The 23,642-nt window shown below is 49.6% G+C and overlaps 1 protein-coding gene across 2 annotated transcripts in view; it reads left to right on the top strand.

Moving 5' to 3' along the window:
- Positions 1-23,642, top strand: part of IPO8 (importin 8) — a 672,931-nt gene that overhangs the window by 46,075 nt on the left and 603,214 nt on the right. For both annotated transcript variants that reach the window (XM_086952791.1, XM_086952792.1), the window contains exon 2: positions 13,438-13,519. In XM_086952791.1, coding sequence (XP_086808917.1) covers positions 13,438-13,519 — 82 coding nt within the window. The remainder of the gene's footprint in view (positions 1-13,437; positions 13,520-23,642) is intronic.

Raw genomic sequence — 23,642 nt, forward strand, 5'->3', positions numbered from 1 at the left:
TTGGAGTGATGCCATCTGGAGCCTGGCGACAGTAGTCTTCAGCATTTGGCCTTCACCCAACATCTTGGTTCTTGTCTTCTCAGCTGCTTTCACTCAATCAGAGATTTTACTGAGATTGGCATGGAGAAGCATTAAGTGTATGACTGCCATATTCACCTCATGTTTTAGTCTAGTGCATATAAATCATCTCAAGATAAACATAGACAAAACAGGAATGCTTCTTTTTGGGAAGCAGGAATCACTACGTTCCTCGGATTGATGGCCTGCTGCACTGGGCCCCTCATGTAAGCCAGTGGCTGTAATAAGAGAACTAGACTGTTTTTTTGATCAAGTCTCGCATTATCCACACAGATCAGTACTATCTAGGCTTACCCTTTGGAATGTACTCTACTTTGGACTACCCAGTACTCTTTGTCCCAGCTTCAAGGGACTGAAACCACTGCTGTTCATTCCATTTATAATCTTCTTGGCAAAGCTTGCATCGTGAGATTCAGGATTTCCCTACATTGGCTGCCAATTTCGAATTGTATCCTGATTAAAAATCTCTGCATAGCTCATTGCCCGATCTGTGGTACAGCTCCATCCTACCTTTGAGCCAAACTATTGTAGTATAAGCCTTCCAGAACACTTAACTAACCATCTTCATGCACACTCTCAACACCTGGAGTCAAGCTGTCTTGCACCTGTTCCCTAAAGTTTAAAAGGCATTTCCCCTTTCAAATAATCTAGCCTTTCACAAATCCATTAAAAGTTCACTTTTTTACCGGTATTTCCCTGGGTAGACTGTCTTCCTTACTGTTATCACGTTTATAGACTAAATCCTCATCACCAGGAGACCCTTCTAGGTATCCGTTCATGCTTCACAAATAGCATTACCAGAACAAGTTGGAAACTATTTTTAACTTTAAAAATTCTAGCTCTGCGTCTATTGTTGGTTAAAGCTTGATTCATAGTGGGCAATTTTTGGCTTGAATATTGTAAGGCCTCTATGTCCGGTTACCAAAGTCCCTAGTGAAAGAACTACAGATAATTCAAGATGAAGTAATTGGAGCCATTACCGGCCTAAGAAAGAACATGTTTCCTTGGTGCATAATTGCTTGATCTTGAGGTGAAAGAAGGAGCTGAGTTTGTTGCAGCGGTCTTGGGAGGGAGGGACGTTGGTTGTTTCGCTGTTGGGTTTGGCGAATTCCTGGATGACAGCAAAGAGTTCCTTGGAGTTGTGGGCGTTGGAGAGGATTCTGTCTTGGATGAAGTTTTTCATTGTTGATTTGATGAGTTTGTGGTGTGCTCTGATGGCCTTTTGTAGGCGGAGCATTCATCTGGGGTTTTGCTGTTTCTCCATAACTTCTCCCCTCGTCGATAGGAGCGTTTGCATTCTCGGAGCTTCGTGGTGAACCAGTTGGATTTCTTTTTGTGTCGTCTCGTGGTGTTATGGAGGGTGGCGAGAGTGTTGGCGCAGTTAGCAATCCATTGGTGGAGGTTGCTTGCTGCTGTGTTGGCGTCTGTCGTAGTTGGTGGTGGAGTGCAGGTGAGGGCGGAGTTTGAGTTTAAAATATTTCTTAAGCGCACGTACACCTAGCGGTTTCATGGCGCTGTATTGTACTGAACCCCTAGGCGTCAGAAGTAGGAGGATGGAGGGGGGTTTAAAAGGAAAAGGCTTGTGTGAAAAGAAAAGTTTTCAGTGCCTTGCGAAAGAGAGTATACTGGGAACAGGATCTCAGATGAACCGGAAGGGAGTTCCAAAAGGTAGGGGCGAGTGTGGAAAATTTGGAACCACCCCACTTTTTGCGTTTGAATCGGGGGATTAGGAGCAATTGTTGGGTGGAGGAACGCAGCTCCCTGGGGGGAGCATAAGAGTGAATTTCAGAAATGATGAAGGCAGGGGCTGAACCGGAGCGGGCGTTGAAAATGATGCATCCTAGTTTAAACTGGGCTCGTTCACAAATGGGGAGCCATTGTAGGGTCTTGAGGAGGGGAGTGACGTGATGAGACTTGGGTAAGTTGAAGACCAGGCGGGCCGCCTGGTTCTGGACTAGCTGGAGGCGTCACAGGCTGTACGCGGGCATGCCGCAATAGAGGGCATTGCCGTAGTCCAGGCGGGAGATCACCATTGCTAGGACTATAAGTTTAAGGGCCGGGAAAGAGAAAAACTGAGAGACTTTACGAATAGTGCGAAGGGAAAGGAAGGACGAGGACACCACAGAACTGACTTGGGAATGGAGTGAGAGTTGGTGATCCAGTTTGAACCCAAGGGTTTTTACAGAAGAAGAAGGGGTTGGGGGAGAACCCAGCGAGGGGGACCAGGGACTGGAGCAACCACCTGTCAGTACCAACTCCGTTTTGTCGGGGTTGAGCTTCAGGTGGTTGTGGTTCATCCAGTCCCGGATGAAGGTCATGACAGATTGAAAATTAGAAATGGACTCAGGGGAAGACGATAGGGAAAAAAATAAGCAGGAGGTCGTCCGCATAATTATAGACAGAGACCTCCAGCTGTTGGAGGGCAAAGATAAGGGGAGCAATGTACAAGTTGAATAACAGCGGGGACAGGGATGATCCCTGGGGGACCCCACATTTAACCGGCTGGAAGTCCGCTGAAAAATCTCCAAAGCGCACTGCTTGGGTGCGGCCACTCAGAAAGGAGGACAGCCAGACCAAGGCAGATCCCCCGATTCCCGCCGCTCTGACACGGGACAGTAAGATGGAGTGATCAACCGTGTCAAAAGCGGCGGAGAGAACGAGGAGGACCAGGGCCTGGAAATGGTTAGTGTCCATACCCTCTCTAAGGTTGTCAAGGACCGATAGTACTACGGACTCCGTGGAGTGTGAAGGGCGGAACCCAGCCTGCCGAGGGGCTAATACCATATTCTCCTCCACGAAAGTGCTGAGCATCCTGTTTACGTGGCGCTCCAAAACTTGCTCCAGAAAGGGCAGGAGAGAAATGGGGAGATAGCTGACAAGTGCTGAGGGGTCCGCTCCAGGTTTTTAGGTCGAGCAGACCTTACTCTCAATGCGTGAGCATTGAGAGTGTCTGCTTCAGACCTTTTGTAGCCCGTATGGGGAATGAGTTGGGAATGAGGACACCAATCTGTTACGAGCGTTTTTCCTCGCGGGAGCGCGCGTCTGATACCTCTCTCACACAGACACAGGCAGCCCCCACCCCTCTGCATGCACGCACGCACACACACAGGCGCAAGCCCTCGCTCACACACAGACACAGGCAGCCCCCACCCCTCTGCATGCACGCACACACACACAGGCGCGCGCATGCACACGCAGGCACACTATCCCCTGCCTCGCATTCTCTCAATCACACACAGTCACGCATGCGCACACACATGCACACACACACACATGCACGCACACACGCATACACACAGGCCTTCACATTAGCCCTGGCCCCCCCCCCCCTCCCCTCCCACTCACCGGGCTCTTTCGGCGTGTTTCGTGTCTCCTTTGCAGCGCTGGTCGGAGTCGGCCGGCTTCACTGCTTCCTCGGCGGCGGCGGGCGGAACTTCCTGCTGGATTGCAGGCCCCGCCCCCGTCTCGGCCAAAAGTGCCTGACTTCCGGTTTACACGGAGCAGGGCTGCGGCGGTGATTTCGAATGCTAAGTTATTGAATTTTTTTTTTTACTGCTTTTAACATAAAAATGCGGGCCAAGCCAATAAAATATAGTCTTGTTTTTTAATGTCGTGAGTTTGTTTTATATTACTCGTCTAGCCTATGTTTCCTGACACAGAAACGTTTACCCGCTCAACACACATCACACTTAATGCTACAACATCCTGTGTGATTATGTCCACTCCATGCAAAACAAAAAAAACACCAAAATAATAAACAATCATTATAAAATAGTCAGTGAGGCTTGTTACATGTGCCTCGCACACCGCTCATTAAATGCAACGTGTACGATCAAGGCCGGGCGGCGCTGTGACCACTGCCCGGCATGAAGACTTCTCTTCCCCACCTCGTTTAGTTTCTCCTTTCAGAATCAATTAGCCGAGCGCTTGCCTAAATTTCTCCCCCCTCCCCCCTATTGTTTCTCTCTCCACGTTTTGCCCCTAACATCAAATTACTATGAATTGCTATGAATTGCAAAGCAGCTGCCAGCTGAGCGGAGGGAGCAGGCAGCTTGCCGAACACAATCGCGTCTCCTCATGTAAATGCAGGCATCATTTTTTATGCACGTATTACACGCCACTTTTTTACAGCCTTTACTGCTAGGGACGGCGAATACCTTCACATATTCAGACCTGCTCAACTCATAAAAGATGCACATTCACCGTCTCCGCTGCCCTGTGTGGCAAAAATAAACAAGACGCAGGCACACATGTGTGCGCACAGGCAGGCAGACTCACAGAGATGTCTGTAGGGGCGCGCCTTACAGACCTGCCAGGGAGGTGTTCTGAATTCCTTGCACCCGTGGACTGCTGGATGCCGGGTAAGTGTATATAAATTGCCTTTATTATGCTTTTAAAACGCGCATTTTTTCTCTCAGCCATCAGCCTGGGTTTAACTTAAAGCACAAATTAATTTAAAGCACAAATATCTTAAATCTAGTTTCTGCAGTCACATCGACCTCTGATCATTTGACAGAAGTCCGCTCGGACAGGGGATGTCGTTACCAAATGCTTGCCTTTGTAGTTTGCAAAAAAAAAAAAAGAAGCTTTCTTTATATGCGTTTTCCTATTTAAAAAATGTTTTTTGGTTCAGCTTAATGTTGTATTCGGGTGGGACCGGGGAACTTGAGAGATTCCGTAGAAACATCTGACATGGGGTAAAGGAAGGGAGTGGGGCCGCCTGGCCAGGGACATGTTTGGCATTTATTGCAGTTAGGCCCAACCAGGTGTACAGACACAAAATAGAAAAAATAATAAAAAGCAACCATCGCAAAACACACAGAGCGTCATTTGTGAGTGGTTTCGTTGGCACAAAAATATTGTTATTGTATTTATATAGCGCCTACAACTCCTGACGAGGTGTTGAAGCGCTTTTCAACGAGTATCACGATTTTTTGTATTTATTATACGAAGAACAAAGCCAAAAGATTCCCTGATTAATCACTGTTTTCCCCAGCCCAACCTACACACCGTTCACATGGGGGGAAAAACTGCGTGAAGGAGGGTGGGAAACCAGACTAGCAGGTTACGTCAAAGGGTTCAGTGAAGCTTGTTTTAAGATGGGAAGGATGACGGCCGTTTTGAGAGGTGGGATAACAATGCCCTGTGATAGCGAGCAATTGAGAAGAGTGAGAGGGGGCGAGGCGCAGGCAGAATAAATCTGTTTCAAAATGGATGCAGGGCAGGGATCAAGAGGGGAACCGGACTTGACCATCGGTAAAAGAGAAAGAAAGGATTCTTCTGTGAGGAGGGGAATAGAGTCGAGACGAGCTGAGTTGGGGGGACACTGGGGGTTGACAAACTAAGGGGGAGAAGGGGGAATATTTGCTTTAATGGTAGAAATTTTATCAAGGAAAAAGGTATTAAGGGAGTCGCAGAGATGCTGGGAAGGGGAGGGTTTGAGGGAGGCCCTATCCGAGTAAGCAAGATCGTGCACAATGGTGAAGATTTCTCTGGACTGATTGTCAGCGGCTAAAATTTTGGAAGAAAAGTAGGTATTCTTAGTCGTCAAAATAGATTTTTTATACTGGGCCAAAAGAGTAATGTACTGTTTTCTAAGTATTGGACAGTAGCCCCGCCTCCAAGAGCGTTCTGCCCGACGGACGTTGAGTTTTTGATCTTTGAGTTCCTGGTTGAACTAACGATTGGCGTCGTTGGTGCGTTTAGATGATACACGCCTTAGGGGAGCGACTAAGTCGCATCCTGAACAGAGCCAAGAATTGATGGAATCAGCTTGTTCGAGAGAAGACAGCCCGTAAAGATCTGGGCAGGAGGTGGAAAGAGTGGCAGACAGGGAGGTCACATCTACGCGGTTCCAGGAACGCGCCCAAATGTTTTTGGGGAGGGAGGACTTACGGGCTGGACTGATGGGGAGTGAAAAGGAAATAAGAAAATGATCAGACCAGGTGCAAGGGGAAATGGTCAAGGACGACACCGGACAGTTGAGGGACCAGATCTGGTCTAAGATGTGGCCCTGACAGTGGGTTGGGGAATGCACAGCTGGAGAAAAGTTAAGGGAGCGAAGAGACTCCGAAAATTCTTTCGATGTTGAACTTTCGGCCGGACCTGAAGGCCAAAAGTTGAAGTCTCCTAATATCAAAATGGCTGAGTTGTTTACAACTAGGGTAGCCACCAGGTCTTGAAAGCTCGGCAGAAAAAGTTGAGGAGAAGAGGGAGGACGGTACATCAGCACACAAGTGAGCGGAGTGCTGAAAGAGAGTGTACGGGCAACTAAAAAGTCTGATGATCCAATGGGGGAAAAAGCTAAAGATTGGAAAGCGATTTCTTTGCGGGCAATCAGGGCAACGCCCCCGCCCGGTTTGCCGGGGGGACGGTCGGCCCGAAGTGCATAATATGATGCAGGAAGCGTGGCTAATATAGAGGGAAGGGAACTGTCACAAAACCAATTCTCCGTGAGAAACAGGAGGCGGAGGTGAGGTGTTCTTCGGAGACTTTGTTCCAGCTTCTACGTGAGAGGCGGCGCGTGTGCTTCGTACAGGAGAAATGGATACCGTGGTGGTCGGTTCAGAGCAGTTCCGTGGTGTGGCTGAAATGAATGTTGTTTCCTCCGGCGAAGATGGGGTCGAATGTGTGTCCTGCTGTGTGAGTGGGGGTGGAGAGAAGTTTCGTCAGTCATATGTTGGTGAGGTTCACCTGGAGGGCAGTGTTGTTGGGATCGCTGTGGTTGTCCAGGTGGAAGTTAACGTCTCGAGTAGTATGCAGTCCATAGAGGCAAGGGTGTTGGGTGCGATGACGTTGGTGAAGTGGGTACGGGGTCCTGGAGGTCTGTAGGGGAGTGTTCCGCGGAGCGTTGTTCTGGGGTTGGGCTGAATCTGGAAGTCTATGTGCTGCATTGGGGGCGAGGCATCGTCTGAGTTGGTGGTTGTCAATTGGAGTGAAGTTTTGTGGACGATGGCGAGGCCTCTTCCTGGGTGGTTGGGGAGGTGTTTTCTCAGGATCTTGTATCTGTCGGGGATGGCGTTTGCCATGTAGTGTGCAGAGCTGCTGTTGGTCCAGGTCTCTGTGAGGAAGGAGACATCGGTCGTTTGAGTGTTGAGGAGGTCCCAGATTTTTACGGCGTGTATGTGCAGGGAGCGTACATTGAGGAGAATGCAGCTCAGTGCTTTTTGTGCGGTGGTGTCTGGTGGGTTTGGGGTAGCTGCTGGGGTCCGCAGATGGGTGGAGGTGCAGAGGCAGTGTCGGCAGAAGAATGGGGCATGGGTGTTGCTCTGCGTCGAGAGCTGGCAGTTGTTGTTGCGTCCAGGTTTGAGTGTGTGGAGAGTGCTGGGGTCGTAGCGGCGGGGATTTGGGGGACCAGGGTCCCTGGCACTGGTTGGGTGGCGGACGAGCACAGATGGGCTAGCCTTTGGCACGCCAGCGGCGAGGCCGCACAGCGGCGGCACTTACATCGCAGTTATTGTTATTGTATAGGCATTTATATAGCGCACTACTTACCCGTAGGGTCCCAAGGCGCTTCGACCGCTGCGAAACCCTTCCTGGCTTCCCTGAGAGATGGTCCCTTAATGGGTATCTCCAGGGTGAGACCAGGCATCCCCGGCGGTCTGGTGGGGCCGTTAGTGAAGATGAGGCAAGCTAATGCCCAGAGTTGCCGAGTGTGATCGCTGATCAGAGTGGGCACCGAGGCGAGAGAATTATCGAGTCCGCTGACCCTGGTCCAGAAACCTGCCGCGCCGGGAATCGAACCCTGGTCCCGGGCCGTCCTCTGCTCTCGGGTCTGCCGCCTCTAACCAGTGAGCCACACTACTTCACTACTTCACTACATCAGGATCAGGGGGAAGGCGATCAGCTGGGAGGTGGGAGCAACACGCTTGGGGGAAGGGCCGTGGGGGCCGCAGCGGCAGGGAGCTCGGGAAGCAAGGGAAAGGACGCAAAAAGAGAAGGGCAAAGAGAAAAAGGCAAGGAAAAAAGGCAAACAAGAGAAAAAGGCAAAAAAGCACACAAAGTAGAGTGGAACGGCGAACGAGAAAAAGGCATAATAGGACACAAAGTAGAGCGGAAGCGCGAACGAGAAAAAGGCATAAAAGGACACAGAACACAGCGGAACAGCAGAAGAGCAGGGTGCTCTTACACTAGACCACCAGGGATGAAGCGCAGGCAGGAGCGTGCGGGTGGAGGAGGGCCTTGAACATCTGCCTGGCAAGGAGCTCAAGCGACGCTATGGACAGAGCCGTAACAGTGGAGATGCGTGGGGAGAGAGCAGGAGGTCAGAGGTCTTGCTCTTCTTGCCATGCAGCTTCGCCATTAATTAGGGGTCTCTGGAGGGTGATCAGCTGGGAGGCAGGAGCGGGAGTGACACGCTGGGGGGAGGGGCCGCCGAGGGCAGCAGCGGCGAGGAGTGCTGGAAGCAAGGGAAGGAGGCAAAAAGAAAAGCTAGAAAGAAATGGAAAGAGAAAGAGGCAAGGTAAAAAGGCAAACGAGGAAAAGGCAAAAAGGACACAGAACAGAGGAGACTAGCAGAAAAGCAGGTTGCTCTTCCACTAGACCACCAGGGATGAGGCGCAGGCAGGATCCTGCGCATGGAGGAGGGCCTCAAACACCTACCTGGCAAGGAGCGGCTGAGGGCAGAGCCTTAACAGTGGAGCTACGCGGGGGAGAGCAGTGACTCGACTCTGACCAGGAGGTCAGAGCACATTCCCTTTGAAATGGCCACTAAATTTGCACACACACACACTATTTCTGATAAAAGAATATTACACACATGAGACAGTGTGGAAATCAGGTTTTAGTGAATATTTATTATTTGTCCCTCACAAAGTAAAGTGTCTTGATTTGATAAGATCCTATTAAAATATTTGTTTCCATCACACTTCAAAATTCCCAAAAAATGTGTTTCATTTTTGCTTTTCTAACTGCTGAATGTCTATGGTTCATTTACAGGTATTTCGTTTTTTAGGTCCCCTGCCTAGCGTTGCACTGCGTATCAGTGCTTCGCGCAGCGCGAGGCATTTTGTAAACAAAGAAAGGGGTTTTCAGAGCCACTTTTCACAGTAAAATGCTCGTGCGGGTCCTTTTTTGTTTACGCCTCTTCAGCTCCCGACATCGCCATCGCCATCCCAGAGGGCTACAAGATCGTCCGGAGGGACCGAAACGCCAACCAGATGGGAGGAGGCATCGCCATCATCCACAGGAGCACCATCCGTCTCACGACCAGCACCGACAACTCCCTGACCACCGCCGAACACCTGCATTTCCAGATCCACACCAACCCGAACACCACCCTCAGAGGCACCCTGATCTACCGACCCCCTGGACCACGCACACAATTCAGCGAGGACATCGCCGACTTCGTCAGCCCACATGCCCTCCCCTCCGCTGACTACATCCTCCTGGGAGACCTCAACTTCCATCTGGAGAACAACAACGACCGCAACACCAGCACCCTGCTCGACAACCTCACCAACCTGGGACTCAAGCAACTGGTGTCCACCCCCACCCACCTCGCCGGACACACACTCGACGCTGTCTTCTCATCCAGCAAGGACATCAACTTCAGCCACACCACAGAGCTTCAATGGACGGACCACAGCTGCGTCCACTTCACCTTCAAGAAAACAACGACCCACCACCACCAGCAACAGACCGCCCGCAGAAGCTGGAACAAGATCACAGCAGACCAGCTCGCCACCTCCCTGAGCCAGCACCCTCCTGCCAGCTCAGCGAACCCCAGCCAGGCCGCCGACAACCTCACGAAGTGGATCAGCAACTGCGCGGACGAACTCGCCCCACTGAGGACCCCGCCCAGCAGACCCGGCAGCAAGAAAGCCCCATGGTTCACCGACGAACTCAAGAGCTCCAAGAAGAACTGCCGAGCCCTCGAGAAAGTCTGGAGAAGGGAACCGACACCGGACAACAGGACCTCCTTCAAACTTGCCACCCGGAAACACCACCAGCTGATCCGCGCCGCCAAGAAAACAGCATTCAAGGACCGGTTGGACAACAACGCACACAACTGCAAGGAACTCTTCAACATCGTCAAAGAGCTTTCCAACCCCAGCGCAGGAAACAACGACATCACCCCATCGCAAGACCTCTGCAACTCCCTGGCTTCATACTTCCACAACAAGATCGCGGACATACACAACAGCTTCAACAACCAACCAACGCACACCATGACCGAACAACCACCCCCCACCACCACCCTCCGCGCCTGGACCCCGATCAGCACCGAAGACACCATCCGCACGATGAACTCCATCCACTCCGGATCACCGACCGACCCCTGCCCTCACCACGTCTTCAACAAAGCCGACGCTGTCATCGCACCCCACCTGCGAGACATCATCAACACATCCCTCGACACCACCATCTTCCCCGAGAGCTGGAAACACGCCGAACTCAGCGCCCTACTCAAGAAACCAACAGCGGACCCCACCGACCTCAAGAATTACCGCCCCATCTCGCTCCTCCCGTTTCCAGCCAAAGTCATCGAGAAGACCGTCAACAAGCAGATGGCCGCTTTCCTCGAGACAAACGGATCCCTCGACCACTCACAGTCCGGCTTCCGAGCCAACCACAGCACCGAGACCGCCCTCATCGCCGCCACCGACGACATCCGAGCCCTGATGGACAATGGAGAAACAGCGGCCCTCATCCTCCTAGACCTCTCCGCGGCATTCGACACGGTCTGCCACCGCACCCTAGTACGGCGCCTCAGCAACGTTGGAATCCAGGACAAGGCGCTGGAGTGGATCACCTCCTTCCTCGACGGGAGAACACAGAGAGTCCGCCTACCACCGTACAAGTCAGAGGCCACCGAAGTCATCTGCGGCGTCCCCCAAGGATCATCTCTGAGCCCCACCCTCTTCAACGTCTACATGAGCCCCCTCGCGGCCATCGTACGCAAACACAACCTCAGCATAATCTCCTACGCCGACGACACCCAGCTGATCCTCTCCCTGACCAACGACCCCGCCGCCGCCAGAGCCAACCTGCACGAAGGGATGAAAGAGGTAGCCGAGTGGATGACGACCAGCCGCCTGAAACTGAACTCGGACAAGACGGAGGTCCTCATCCTGGGCTCCTCTCCCTCCGCCTGGGACGACTCCTGGTGGCCTCCCGCCCTGGGCACCGCACCCAAACCGACAGACCATGCACGCAACCTGGGCTTCATCCTGGACTCCTCCCTCTCCATGACCAGGCAAGTCAACAACGTCTCCTCGGCATGCTTCAACATCCTACGCATGCTACGGAAGATCTTCTGGTGGATCCCCACCGAGACCAGGAAGACCGTCACCCAGGCCCTCGTCACCAGCCGACTGGACTACGGCAACGCCCTCTACGCCGGGACCACCGCCAAGCTCCAGAAGAGACTCCAGCGGATCCAGAACGCCTCAGCCAGACTCATCCTCGACATCCCACGAACCAGCCACATCTCCGGACATCTGCGAGACCTTCACTGGCTCCCCGTCAACAAAAGAATCACCTTCCGCCTCCTCACCCACGCACACAAAGCCCTACACGACCAAGGCCCGAGCTACCTCAACAGCCGAGTCAACTTCTACGCTCCCAAACGCCACCTCCGATCAGCCAACCACGCCCTCGCCGCCGTCCCCCGCATCCGAAGAGCGACTACAGGAGGAAGGTCCTTCTCCCACCTGGCCGCCAAGACCTGGAACTCCCTCCCTCCCGACCTGCGCCTGACCCAAGACCACCTCTCCTTCAGGAAGAAGCTGAAGACCTGGCTGTTCGAGCAGTAGCGGCTCCCCCCCCCCCCCCAGCGCCTTGAGACCCCACGGGTATGTAGCGCGCTTTATAAGTGTCACTGATTGATTGATTGATTGATTGATTGGCCTTGGCGTTGTTTCCATAATGAAAGACCTAAATCTATTTGCTTTTTCTGTGAGCATTGCTCCTCCCATGGCCTATTGGTGTCTATTACGCGCATGAAGCTCGTAACCGACACCAATAGGCCGTAGGAGGAGCAACATAGCTACGGGCACGGTAAGAGAAATGACACGCCTTGCTGTAGCGCGCGCGCGTGTGTTTAGCAATTACGGGCTTTGATATGACACGCCTTGCTGTAGCGCGCACGTGTGTGTCTTTATCGATACAGAGAAGTACAATGGTAGGAGTGAGATACAAGCTGGAAGAATGCGCATGTTTACCAATTACTTTATTTATTTATTTATTCATGTTTATGTACTACGGACTTTACCCCGATGCGTCAGAGCGCTTCACACTAGGAACAGAACTGATACATGAGGAGAACATAACACGTGAACATATTACAAAAGCAGACGTTAACTTACATAAGGTAAAAGTGATAGTTGTGAGTAAACAAAATACATGAGAGCAATGACACGCCTTGCTGTACCGCGCGCGTGTGTTTCGCAATTACAGGCTATTTAAAAAAAAAAGAAATTTTGTTGAACGGCGTGCTTTAAGGAACAGTAATAGAAATGACACGCCTTGCTGTAGCGCGCACGCGTGTGTCTTTATCGATACAGAGAACTACTATGGTAGGTGAGAGATACAAGCTGGGAGAATGCGCATGTTTACCAATTACTTTATTTAATTCTTTATGCATTTTTATGTACTACGGACTTTACCCCGAGGCATTAGAGCGCTTCACACTAGGAACAGAACTGATACATGAGGAGAACATAACACGTGAACATATTACAAAAGCAGACGCTAACTTACATAAGGTAAAAGTGATAGTTGTGAGTAAACAAAATACGTGAGAGAAATGACACGCCGTGCTGTAGCGCGCGCGTGTGTTTCGCAATAACGGGCTAGAAGTACAATGGTAGGAGTGTGATACAAGCTGGAAGAATGCGCATGTTTAGCAATTACTTTATTTATTTATTTATGCATGTTTATGTACTACGGACTTTACCCCGATGCGTCAGAGCGCTTCACACTAGGAACTGAACTGATACATGAGGAGAACATAACACGTGAACATATTACAAAAGCAGACGTTAACTTACATAAGGTAAAAGTGATAGTTGTGAGTAAACAAAATACATGAGGGAAGACATGGCTTGGCAGTTCGGGCTGGACTGTTCCCATGAGGCACAGGGTCAGACTGATTTGCATATAGCCATGTCTGAACTGGGGTGGCAGAGTGGGCTAAAGAACTGTGATGGATTAAACCCAGATCTTTTGACTGGGTGTGAGTGTTTGATTGATTCAGATGCTCCGTCCATCACCACCCTCTTTTGTATCGCTAGTCCCCAGGACAGCAAGCAATTTGCCACCTTGCTTCTTTTACTGTAACTCAATTTACTAAAATGGCTCCCTTCAGCACTTATTGTCAAAGTGTATTTACATGTAATCTTATTTTTTTTTTTGTAGTCCTACAAGATTATCAACTTCGCACCAACATTATTACAGATCATAATTTCTGATCAGGTTGAATTCCCGGTCCGTCAAGCGGGTGAGTTATGTTTAAAATTAATACTTTTTAAGGATAATGCAAAACCAAGTCTAAACATTTATTAAGTTTGCATTTCAAGATAAATCTAAATATGTGACTGGTACTGGCACACACAGAATGTACAGGTACAAATAGAGGTTGGTGGGTAATGCTTTCTTTCACATTCAAGCCTCCCTAATGTGTTTTTAGGTCGAGCCTAATGTAGGTGAATAGAAGCTGGGCCGGTATTTGCTATTGGTTTGTGTCATTGTCTGTCCTAAATGCTGGCTTCTGATTCGTTGATAGGCTTGTTGGTCCCTCCTTAGTACTGCCTTTTCTTCATTTGTCACCTCCCATTGTGACTGGCCCCTTTACTTCAGTTGTTATATGATACGTGTTATTTAGACTGTGAGCACTATTTTCTTTAATGAGGTTCTCCTACTGCAGGTACAATGTACATTGATGCATTCTTTACTCCCCCCCACCCCTCCCGTTGTCTGTGCCTTCTCGCCCCCCTCCCTTTGTCCGTGCCTTCTCCCCTCCCTCCAGTTGTCCGTGCCTTCACTCCCTCTCCTCCCGATGTCCGTGCCTTCTTGCCCGCCCTCCAGTTGTCCATGCCTTCTCCCTCCACCCCTTTGTCTGCCTTCTCACCCCCCCACCCTCCCCTTGTCCGTGCCTTCTCCCCCATGCCCTCCCTCCCGTTGTCTGTGCCTTCTCCCCCCGCCCTCCCTCCCATTGTCGTGATGCCTACCGTTTGCAAGGCAATGGGTCTTGTGTAAATGCAAGACCTATTGCATTGCAAATGCTTGTTTTACTTATGTATAACTTCAGTCTGCACTGTTCACTGTGTTTTTTTTTGTGCCTGGTTTCACAGTCGCCAGTCTGTCTATACTGAACAGAAAAAGAGATTTAAGAAGTGAGAAGGGCTTTAGCTATTCCCACATTTTGAGTACCTTGAGTACAACATTTAATTGGATAGAAGTTGTGTTCTTCCAAAGGCTAAGAGTGCTTGTAATGCACTTTTTGCCTAATTGGAAAGCAAATGCTTAAGTCACAGTGCTGAGTTCGTACAAGAAATGCTATAGGCCTGAGATTAATAAAGCACGCGCAAAAGCCAATGGGCCTTTAAAGGTGGATTGCTATTGCACCATATGGCAGCCTGTAGGTAGCAGTTTTGTTACATAGAATCTGAATGATTATCCTAGTAGGGGGGACAAAGCAAAACCAAAGGGGAGGATGGACGGAGTGTTGAACATTGCAAGCACTCACCGGATCTGGGTTTAGTCCATCATCAATCTTTAGCTCACTCCGCCACCCCAGTTCAGACATGGCCATATGCAAATCAGTCTGACCCTGTGCCTCATGGGAACAGTCCAGCTCGAACTGCCAAGCCAGGTCTTCCCTGGACCGGAAACAAGCATCCTGGGACCGGTTTCTGGCTAATCGGCCGTCATCAGCCAGGCTAGCTTGAATCCAGTGGCAAAGTGAGCAAGGGACTCACGTCTGGGCATACCCTGACAACTTAGGGCGAACAAAGCAAAACCAAAGGGTATGATGGACGGAGTGTTGAACATTGCAAGAACTCACCCCTAGTCAACTGATCTGGGTATGATCCATCATCATTCTTAGTATTAAATGTTTTTATTCAGAGCAACAGAACACTCCGACCCATGCATGTGAAGGCACCGGTCACACACTTACAGTGTTTAAGAAAACTCTTGGCGGGCATGAGCATCGTTCCGTACATATTAAACACAGCAAGCCGCCTACAACCCAGCTGGGCCGGCCGCGTCAAACAAGTATGGCATGAGTCGGATGCTGTAGTGATCTATGCAATACAGTTAAACCCCCAACAAGCCCAAACCGCCCCCCCCCAACCCCAATCCCCACCCTCCTTATTGTCCGCTAAGTAATGCTGGCCCGATCCCCCTCATTACAACTGTGCTAGAGAGCTGGTTCCCGAACCCTTCCGCCCTGAATTGCGCGCCTCCGAGTCTTAACCTTAGGTTCTGGGATAGGAGTATCTGCTAGATGCAGTAGTCGCAGGTAGCGGGGGCAGCTCAATTCCCGAAATTCCCCTGTGAGCAGCGTCAGAAATGGCCGCCAAAGGTCGGCAAACTCCTCACCCCGCCCGCCGCAGTCAGGGATAGCTTCTCCATCCCCAATACCATCCAGAGTCTATGGAGCCAGCCAAGGTGTATGGGGGGCTGTGGGTCTCTCCAGCGTGCCACAATATTCTGTACCGCAGCACCCAGCGCTATGGCAATCAACCTCCCTCTCATGGGATTTCAGGGGATACATCAGTGTATTCGGCAGGCCTAGAAGCACATAAGCAGGGAATCGAGGCAGTTGAGTGTCTAAGTGTGCGTCTATGAGATCCAGGATGGTGGACCAGTATTGTTGCAGCTTCTCACAGCTCCAGAGCAGGTGTTCCAGTGTGCCCCGTTCCCCACACCCCCTCCAGCAGCGATCGCTTGTCTTGGGGTCCAATTGATGTATGCGCGCTGGGGTGTGGTACCAATACATGGCTACTTTCGTCAGGGTCTCCGTGAGGCCAGTATGGTAGGCCGAATGTCTGGCTCTATGATAAATCCCTTCCCATTCCTTCCGTGTGAGTTGCCTCCTGAGGTCCTCCTCCCATCTAGCCCTCCCTGGGTGGTAGGTGCATATGTGTGTGAGAAGTAGGTGTTGGTATAGATCTGAAAGCAGTTTCTTCTCTGACGTGCGTGTGAGAAGCCATTTCTCATATGGCGTAAGGAATCTTTGCGCACCCGGTCGAACGGATGGGTGCAGGACCCAGTGCCGGACCTGCAGGTAAGGGAGTCGATCCGCCTCTTGTATCCCGTACTCCTCTTTCACTTTCTGAAAGGAGAGGACTCCCTCCAGGTTGAACATATGCCCACTTCCCTGCAGGGAGTGGTCCTCCAGGTTTTGAATGCCTGCGAGTCTAAGCCCGGCGTGAAGTCGGGGTTCCCGAATATGGGCGTCAGGGGGGAAGAGAATGAGGTGAGTTCATTTCGTACAGCCACCAGATCCCAAATTTTCATCACAGTACTCGTGATATAAGACGCGTAAAGATTAGGGGGTCTGTGACACCTCGGAAGGAAGGGTACACCTTGGAGGGGGCGGCCAGCCACCGCCTGATCTTGAAAGAGCCAGTGTTTGCTGAATTCAAGTTGGTACCATTTCACTAGTGTGCGCAGCTGTGCTGCTTGGAAGTACAGGGTGAGGTCCGGCAGATCATCGCCCCCATGTGCCGGTGGGAGAGACTCTATTGGCTGCTTAATGCGGGGACGGCGCCCGTTCCAGACATAGCGCGTCAAGTCCGCCTGGGTCTTCTGAAGCCAACCCGCCGGCGGGCGTAGCGGGAGGGTCTGAAAGATGTAAAGAATCTGCGGCAAAAGGGTTATCTTAATTGCCGCCACGCGTCCGAGCCAGGAAAGTGTGATCAGCCCATCTCCTTCCTGATGCCCAGTCCCCTTCCTAGTGTACTTTCTCTGAATCAAGGAGCCCCCTTTGAAGTGCACTGAAGAGCCTGTCTCCCTCTTCCTCCAGTGTGTCCCAAGCAATTTACTGGGATGCAGAATCTGTCTGAATTGATTCTTATACCTCATCTCCTTATGTTCCTCTAGTCAATGCTGTGATATTTAATGTATTGTGCCCTTCACAAGCACACATACACCCAGCTCATGTATATAATATGTACACATTGTACAGTATTGCATTATCCCTGTATTGTACCACACACCCAGCATATGTGTACCACACAAGCACTGTGCAGCACTCCACACCAAACCAATGTAGGCCAAAGGGGAGTTAAGCACATCTGCAGAACTTTAAATGAGTGAGCTTGTAGGCTTCAACCCAATGACACAGGTAACAAGCATTGGCATAGCTAAAGGCCTCGCTTTTGGGACCTTATAAGTATTTAGTTATGCAGCACAATATCCTTGGTGCACCAACATTACCTGTTGCATGGTTAAACACTTATAAGGTCCCAAAGGCGAAACCTATTGGCTATACAAATGCTTGTTACTTGTGTCATTGGGTTGAAGCCTACAGACTCGCTCATTTAAAGTTCTGCAGATGTGCTTAACTCCCCTTTGGCCTACATTGGTTTGGTGTGGAGTGCTGCACAGTGCTTGTGTTGTGTTGCAGCCTGTGTGTGTTTATCTGTGTGCTGGGGAGTGCATGAGTATGTCTGTATGACTGTTTTTGTGTGCGTGCCTGCAACTGTGTGTGCATGAATGTTAGCTGCATATCTGAGCTCGTGTTTAAGGGTATGTGCTCACAGATGATTTGAAAGCCTGTGAAGGTATACGGCCCAGGGGTTGGCAAAGCCTGAAGCTGTGTGCTATGCAGTGCTTTTGAAGTCTGAGGCGTTTGCTGCTGTATACCCAGCTTCTCCACTTCCAAAATCCACCAGACGCCACTGCCAAAACCCCCGTCATTTAGCCTTTCATTGAGGAGTGAGGCTTCTTGGAGGGCAGTGTGCTGGGGTGTGAGGGATTTAACACGCCATAGGGTCCACAGATGGACAGAAAGTATACTCTGGTACTGAACCTTGAATGCAAATAAGCAACCGTGGGGCTCATTGCGGAGCTAATAAAAGGTGCACAATGATGAACAATGAAAACGAGCCCTGTGACAAAATTTACAGCCCTATTTTCACTCGCTCTCAAAATGATGTGAAAGAGCAGCAGGGGTGGGAGCGTGAAAGAGCAGCAAGGGAGGGGGCTGAGTGGAGGCTCTGAGGGAGAGCGACGGCTAAAGGCCGAGAGGAAAGCCAGCTGGCGGCTGTGCGCGTAACCGCAAGCTTGAGGCCAGCAAAAGCGTGTGGTAGGACTTTTAAAAGCCCACTCACTAAATGTCTCGCCAGAGCAACGCATGCGCTGGTTCAGGCGAGACCTAAAAAGGACTTGTTCACTCCTACTGATCAATAAACGGTATGCTCCAGCCATCACTTTTATGCTGCTTAACTTCTGATGAGACAGGCTTATGTCATGGCATACATGCTTGATCCGTGTTGGCCCATGAGAACATAAATCAGCATCAGGGATTCAGACATCATTACAGTTGGGGCACGCGGGGGAGGGGTGCACATCCCTCACCATGTGAAGGACGTTTCCATCTCAACAGCTTCTAACACCTCTTTCCATTATTTCTTCACCCTAGGGCATAACCACCAAATATCCATGATATGGGCATATCTGCCATTCCACATTTTCTCCAGCCGTGGTGTGAAGAACCCAGAACCATGCTTCATCTTTAAGAGGCTAGATATCACCAGGGCATCCTTATAAAGAATAATTATGTGTGCATAGTGGCCTGTTTATGTTTTGTGATGTCCTTTCATATTTTCCATGACATTGTTTTAGCTAGTGAGGCCTAGAATTCCACCACACTCTCAGCGGTCCACTGTCAATTTACAGAGCCTGTAATCGTTCCAAATGTGCAATTATCATTATTTCAAAAGGTGTTATCTATCTCGTGTCTGCATCTGTCATCCCACTCATCTTCTTACAGACCTATGTTCTATTTTGTTACCTTGAAGAAAGATCCACTATGGAGCATCAGTCACCCTCTTTCCAGCTCTTAAAAGCCACTATTCAGTTAGCCGGTAAAATTTTAGATGAAAATGAACCAGCGTTGGAACAGCAGGAAAAATCCTGAGAAGACTTGTTGTCTCCATGGAGTTCCGTAAGACCTAACATAGTGTTGGTAATTTGGCTGTAATACAAGTTTTAGTTTTTATCATGTAACGGGCCAGGCAGCATCACACAGCAAACGTCTTTAAAGTGCTGGGCCCATTCCCATTCCCTTGAAACTAAAAATCGGCCTGCTTTATAGCAATCCCTGATCTCTTGGAGTCCTCTGCCACCCTCACGTGGGTAGCATGTGCGGTATTTTAGATTCTTTTTAGGTGGAAGAGTGAGTGCCTGCCCTGCTTGATAAATAACCTTGTCTTGTTAAAGGTCCAAGAAGTCCTTTCTCTCTGCAAATTGTGAGAGCCTGCAATTCGTACAATGGAGTGGGGGATTATGCTCAATGTGGCAGCAAATATGTGTCCCATCCACAAGATCTATTGGTGTAACCATTTATGCAAAGTTCCCTTTTTGTCTCAGTGTAAGGTCTGTAAACGTACAGTTTACTAACCTTTGGAGCCAGATGGATGCCTACGTATTTCACTGACATGACATCTGCTTGAAAAAGTAATCAAGTGTCCAAAAGTTCACCTCAACCATTGGTTTTACAAGTAGGGAAGTTTTTTGCCTGTTTGAGTGCTAAGCTTCAGATATCTTTCTTGAAACAATAACTCCATCTCCACTTCAATATCTGCCTAGGTAATTGCCTTCTAGGAGCAGCGCTTGTGGTTTCTTATCTTCTCCGAATGAACTGGGGGAAGCTTATCACTTCGCTCTAATCCACAGGAACTTCTTGGTCTTTGAGCTCCTTGTGCTCCATTGTTGCATAAAAGGTATTTTGCTTTTGTAATCCTCATAGGAATGTCCAATAGAAACTCATGTTAAGCACCTTAGTGGCGTTGTGGAGCACTATCCCTTCATTAGACTACCTGGGGCAAGATCTTTTAGCAGAAGTTGATGGTTTTCACAGAACACGAGCAGGTTGAGCTACTGAGCATATTGTGAGCAGTTCATTCTACTGGTAGGATGGCAGTCTGACAATAATGCCTCTTGGGGGCTTCCCCTTACCCACTAGGGTTTGTCTGGTGCATCCTTTTTAGGTCTCGCAGAGAGACCTAATGCCGCCGATCCAGAAATCTAACTTTTATGATCCGGATTTGTAGAAGTGCACGTGCTCGTGACTTCGCTTCTATCCCCCTGCCTTTCTCTTCAAAGGCTCCCCTTACCATTTGCTCCTGCCTCCCCGCCCACTGGTTCATTCACACTTCACGGACTCAGGCGGTAACACGCATCTCGTCCACTGGTTCACACTTCACGGCCCCAGGCAGTGACTCGCATCTCTACTTCCCCCCCTGGTCTCACATCAAAGGCAGCAGCCTCCCACAGGTTTCCCCCCCCCCCGAACGTCCTATTTGGCTCCTTAACTTCTGCCCTCTTCCCCCACTCCCTGTTCCTTTTCATGTTCTTCGATGGTTTCTCTTGTTTTCTTGCTTCCTGCACTCTTCTCTTATCTTTCTTCTTCCTGCTCACTTTCCTGCTCACTCGCCACAACAATGCCGAGAGCTTGTTAGAACACGTAGGCTATCAAACTGTTTACGTTTCTCGGGATGGCGTCCGCTTCCCTTGTAAATTGTCGTCGGAGATTTCAGGTGTCAGCAGCTGCTCCTTTGAAACATAGGTTCACTTGTAAACCTCTCATGGATCCTTGATCAGTTTATCTTGGACCCACAGCTAAAGGCTTTCCATTTTGGCGCTGAATTGCTCAACAGCTAGCCTCCTTACAGCTGGCTGCATTTAAATTGCCTGCCGCCCAAACTTCTTTTTGGGAGTATCCCGTACAGTAATCGCCGCACTCCCGTAGCATTTACCCAAACAAATACGACAAGGCTTCATCATATTTAAGGTGGAAACTGGCTCATTCAGCCCATTGGAAGTATGACGGAGCGTATCTACAAACATAAAACGTGTTGCCGCGTTGGCCTGCTTTGGTGTTAATCCCCCCCTCCTCTCCATCCATCCACCCCCCCCCCCCCTCCTCTCCATCCCTCCACCCCACCCCCCGCATTTGAAACTCTGAAAATACTAGCTACGTTTATTTTTGGCGCAATTGCTCAACAGCTAGCCTCCTTACAGCTAGTTGCATTTAAATTGCCTGCCGCCCAAACTTCTTTTTGGGAATATCCCGTACAGTAATCGCCGCTCTCCCGTAGCATTTACCCAAACAAATACGACAAGGCTTCATCATATTTAAGGTGGAAACTGGCTCATTCAGCCCATTGGAAGTATGACGGAGCGTGTCTACAAACATAAAACGTGTTGCCGCGTTGGCCTGCTTTGGTGTTAATCCCCCCCCTCCTCTCCATCCCTCCACCCCCCTCCTCCTCTCCATCCCTCCACCCCACCCCCCGCATTTGAAACTCTGAAAATACTAGCTACGTTTATTTGCATCTTCTGGAGAGAAACTTTCATCCTAACTGCCTGCTTGTAACCTTGAGTAGAATTGTAACATGGAACCTTGAACGCTCCACCCTCTCTCACCCTTGTGAATTCATTTCTCATTTAATGTTTTCCAGAACTCTTGGCAGGCAGCATCCAATTACTCTCCCTGGTGATACATTCAGTTTGTGTAAGGTGAGCGATGTCGTAGAATATCTATCGCGAAAAGAACAGTTGATGGACAGAATGCAGGGCAATGTCATACATTCACCCCAGTACAGATCTCTGGGCATAAATCCATCTTTTTAGGTCTCGGCCTAACCAGGAAGGCGACCCCCTCCCTCTCCAGCGTGCGCCCCATTCTCTCTCTGTTGCCACACGCATTAGTAGGCAGCCCACCCCCCTCCCTCTCCATAACAACTATTGGTTCAAATATGCTCTCTCAATGTTTCAAGCTTTATTACAAATGTCACAAAAAGATGTTAATATTTTACTTCTGTTCTTGGATTTTCGTCACAATAAAATACACTGAACATAATCTTCACAAAAGTCATTTACAAACGTTTAAGCTATTGCCATTATAAATTACAATAACTTTCATTTAGGTATTAATTATTAAAAAAATTTAAAAAGCCATTGTTATTTGTAATATCAATACATCTAAGTCACGTAGGGGCGTGGCTTGCGCGCCGCTTCTGCATGGCGTGTTGCGCTTGAGCTCCGAGGCGAGTTCGTCCCGTCGAGCGATTTTCTCCACTTCTTGCTGCCCTTCTTCGCAGAAAAGGCAACCCTCATCAGCGGAACATGCGGAGAGCTGTTTGATGCTGTTTTCCTGATGGTTTGCTCACCGGCTACATGATTTCTGCCTCAACCTTCAAAGGCGCTCGCATTCCTCACGAGCGGCCGCCATTTTCCCGCTCTTGACGTTCCTGTCATTTTACTTCAGAGGCGCTGCCGTGGATACAAATTTGCAGTGCCGCTTGACTTCCTAGTGCGTTTCTTCCATGAGGCCTACTACTGGTAACATTTTTGCCTTTTTTATGTTATTTCATTGTTGCTTGGATGGTTTTTAAGCTGCTCGCACGCTGTTTTTTTCTCAGAGCGCTTCTTGCATAGAGGTGTCGACATTTTTTCCTACGAACTCAATACTGTGATCCCCTGCTCTGCACATACTTTCGCCGCTAGTAATATCTTTGCGCACATTGGACTTGGTTTCCTATATCTATTTTTGTGTGTCATTCTGCGCAACTTCTGTGTTCCTATTTCCCTCAAGTGGTACTCTTGCAGTCTACTACTTCAACACTGCTACTATGAATCGTTCTACGACCACCAAAGACTCAAAAGATGTTGGCACGTCGCTGAAAAGGCTTAAATCAGTCTCTCCGACGCCCGAGTCTCCTCAATCAGACACTGCTTCCACGTTGGACGCGATTTTAGCGCGCCTTAATGAAATACATGATATTGCGCAGTCAACAAAAACTAACACAGACTTGTTACAAGTGGAGGTGTCTGCTATCAGAAATGACTTTAAAGCCCTTTCTCTTCGTGTATCAGCTACAGAATCACGAATCAGTTCTGCAGAAGATGGCATGCAAAAACAGTCCAGATCTCTCACCCACTTGGAGCGCTCAATGGCGGCATTGCGCAGAGATCTCACTGAGCAGGAGGACCGTAATCGTAGATCTAATCTGCGCATTTTTGGTGTACCGGAAGATTCAGAGAAATCATCTTCCTCTATGATAGAGTTCTTATCTCATTGGATTCCGGACACATTACAAATCTCATTCCACAGAGAGTTTGAGATTGAAAGAGCACACCGTGTTCCAACTTTTCGACCCAAAGCAGCAACCCAGCCAAGAGCAATCATTTTTAAGCCTTTGCGGCATCAACATACTGAGTTGATTCTCTCTCATATGCGGAAAGTTAAACAAGTCAGCTGGGATGGCCATCGCATCTCCATTTCCCAGGACTTTGCCAGAGACACGGTTATAAGAAGGAAAGGCTTCCTGAATCTTCGGAAACGTCTCTCTGAAATGGGCATTCCTTTTTCTTTTTCTGGTCCT

The sequence above is a fragment of the Lissotriton vulgaris genome, chromosome 1_2 (assembly GCF_964263255.1).
Source record: "Lissotriton vulgaris chromosome 1_2, aLisVul1.2, whole genome shotgun sequence".
In the NCBI taxonomy this organism is placed as follows: Eukaryota; Metazoa; Chordata; class Amphibia; order Caudata; family Salamandridae; genus Lissotriton; species Lissotriton vulgaris.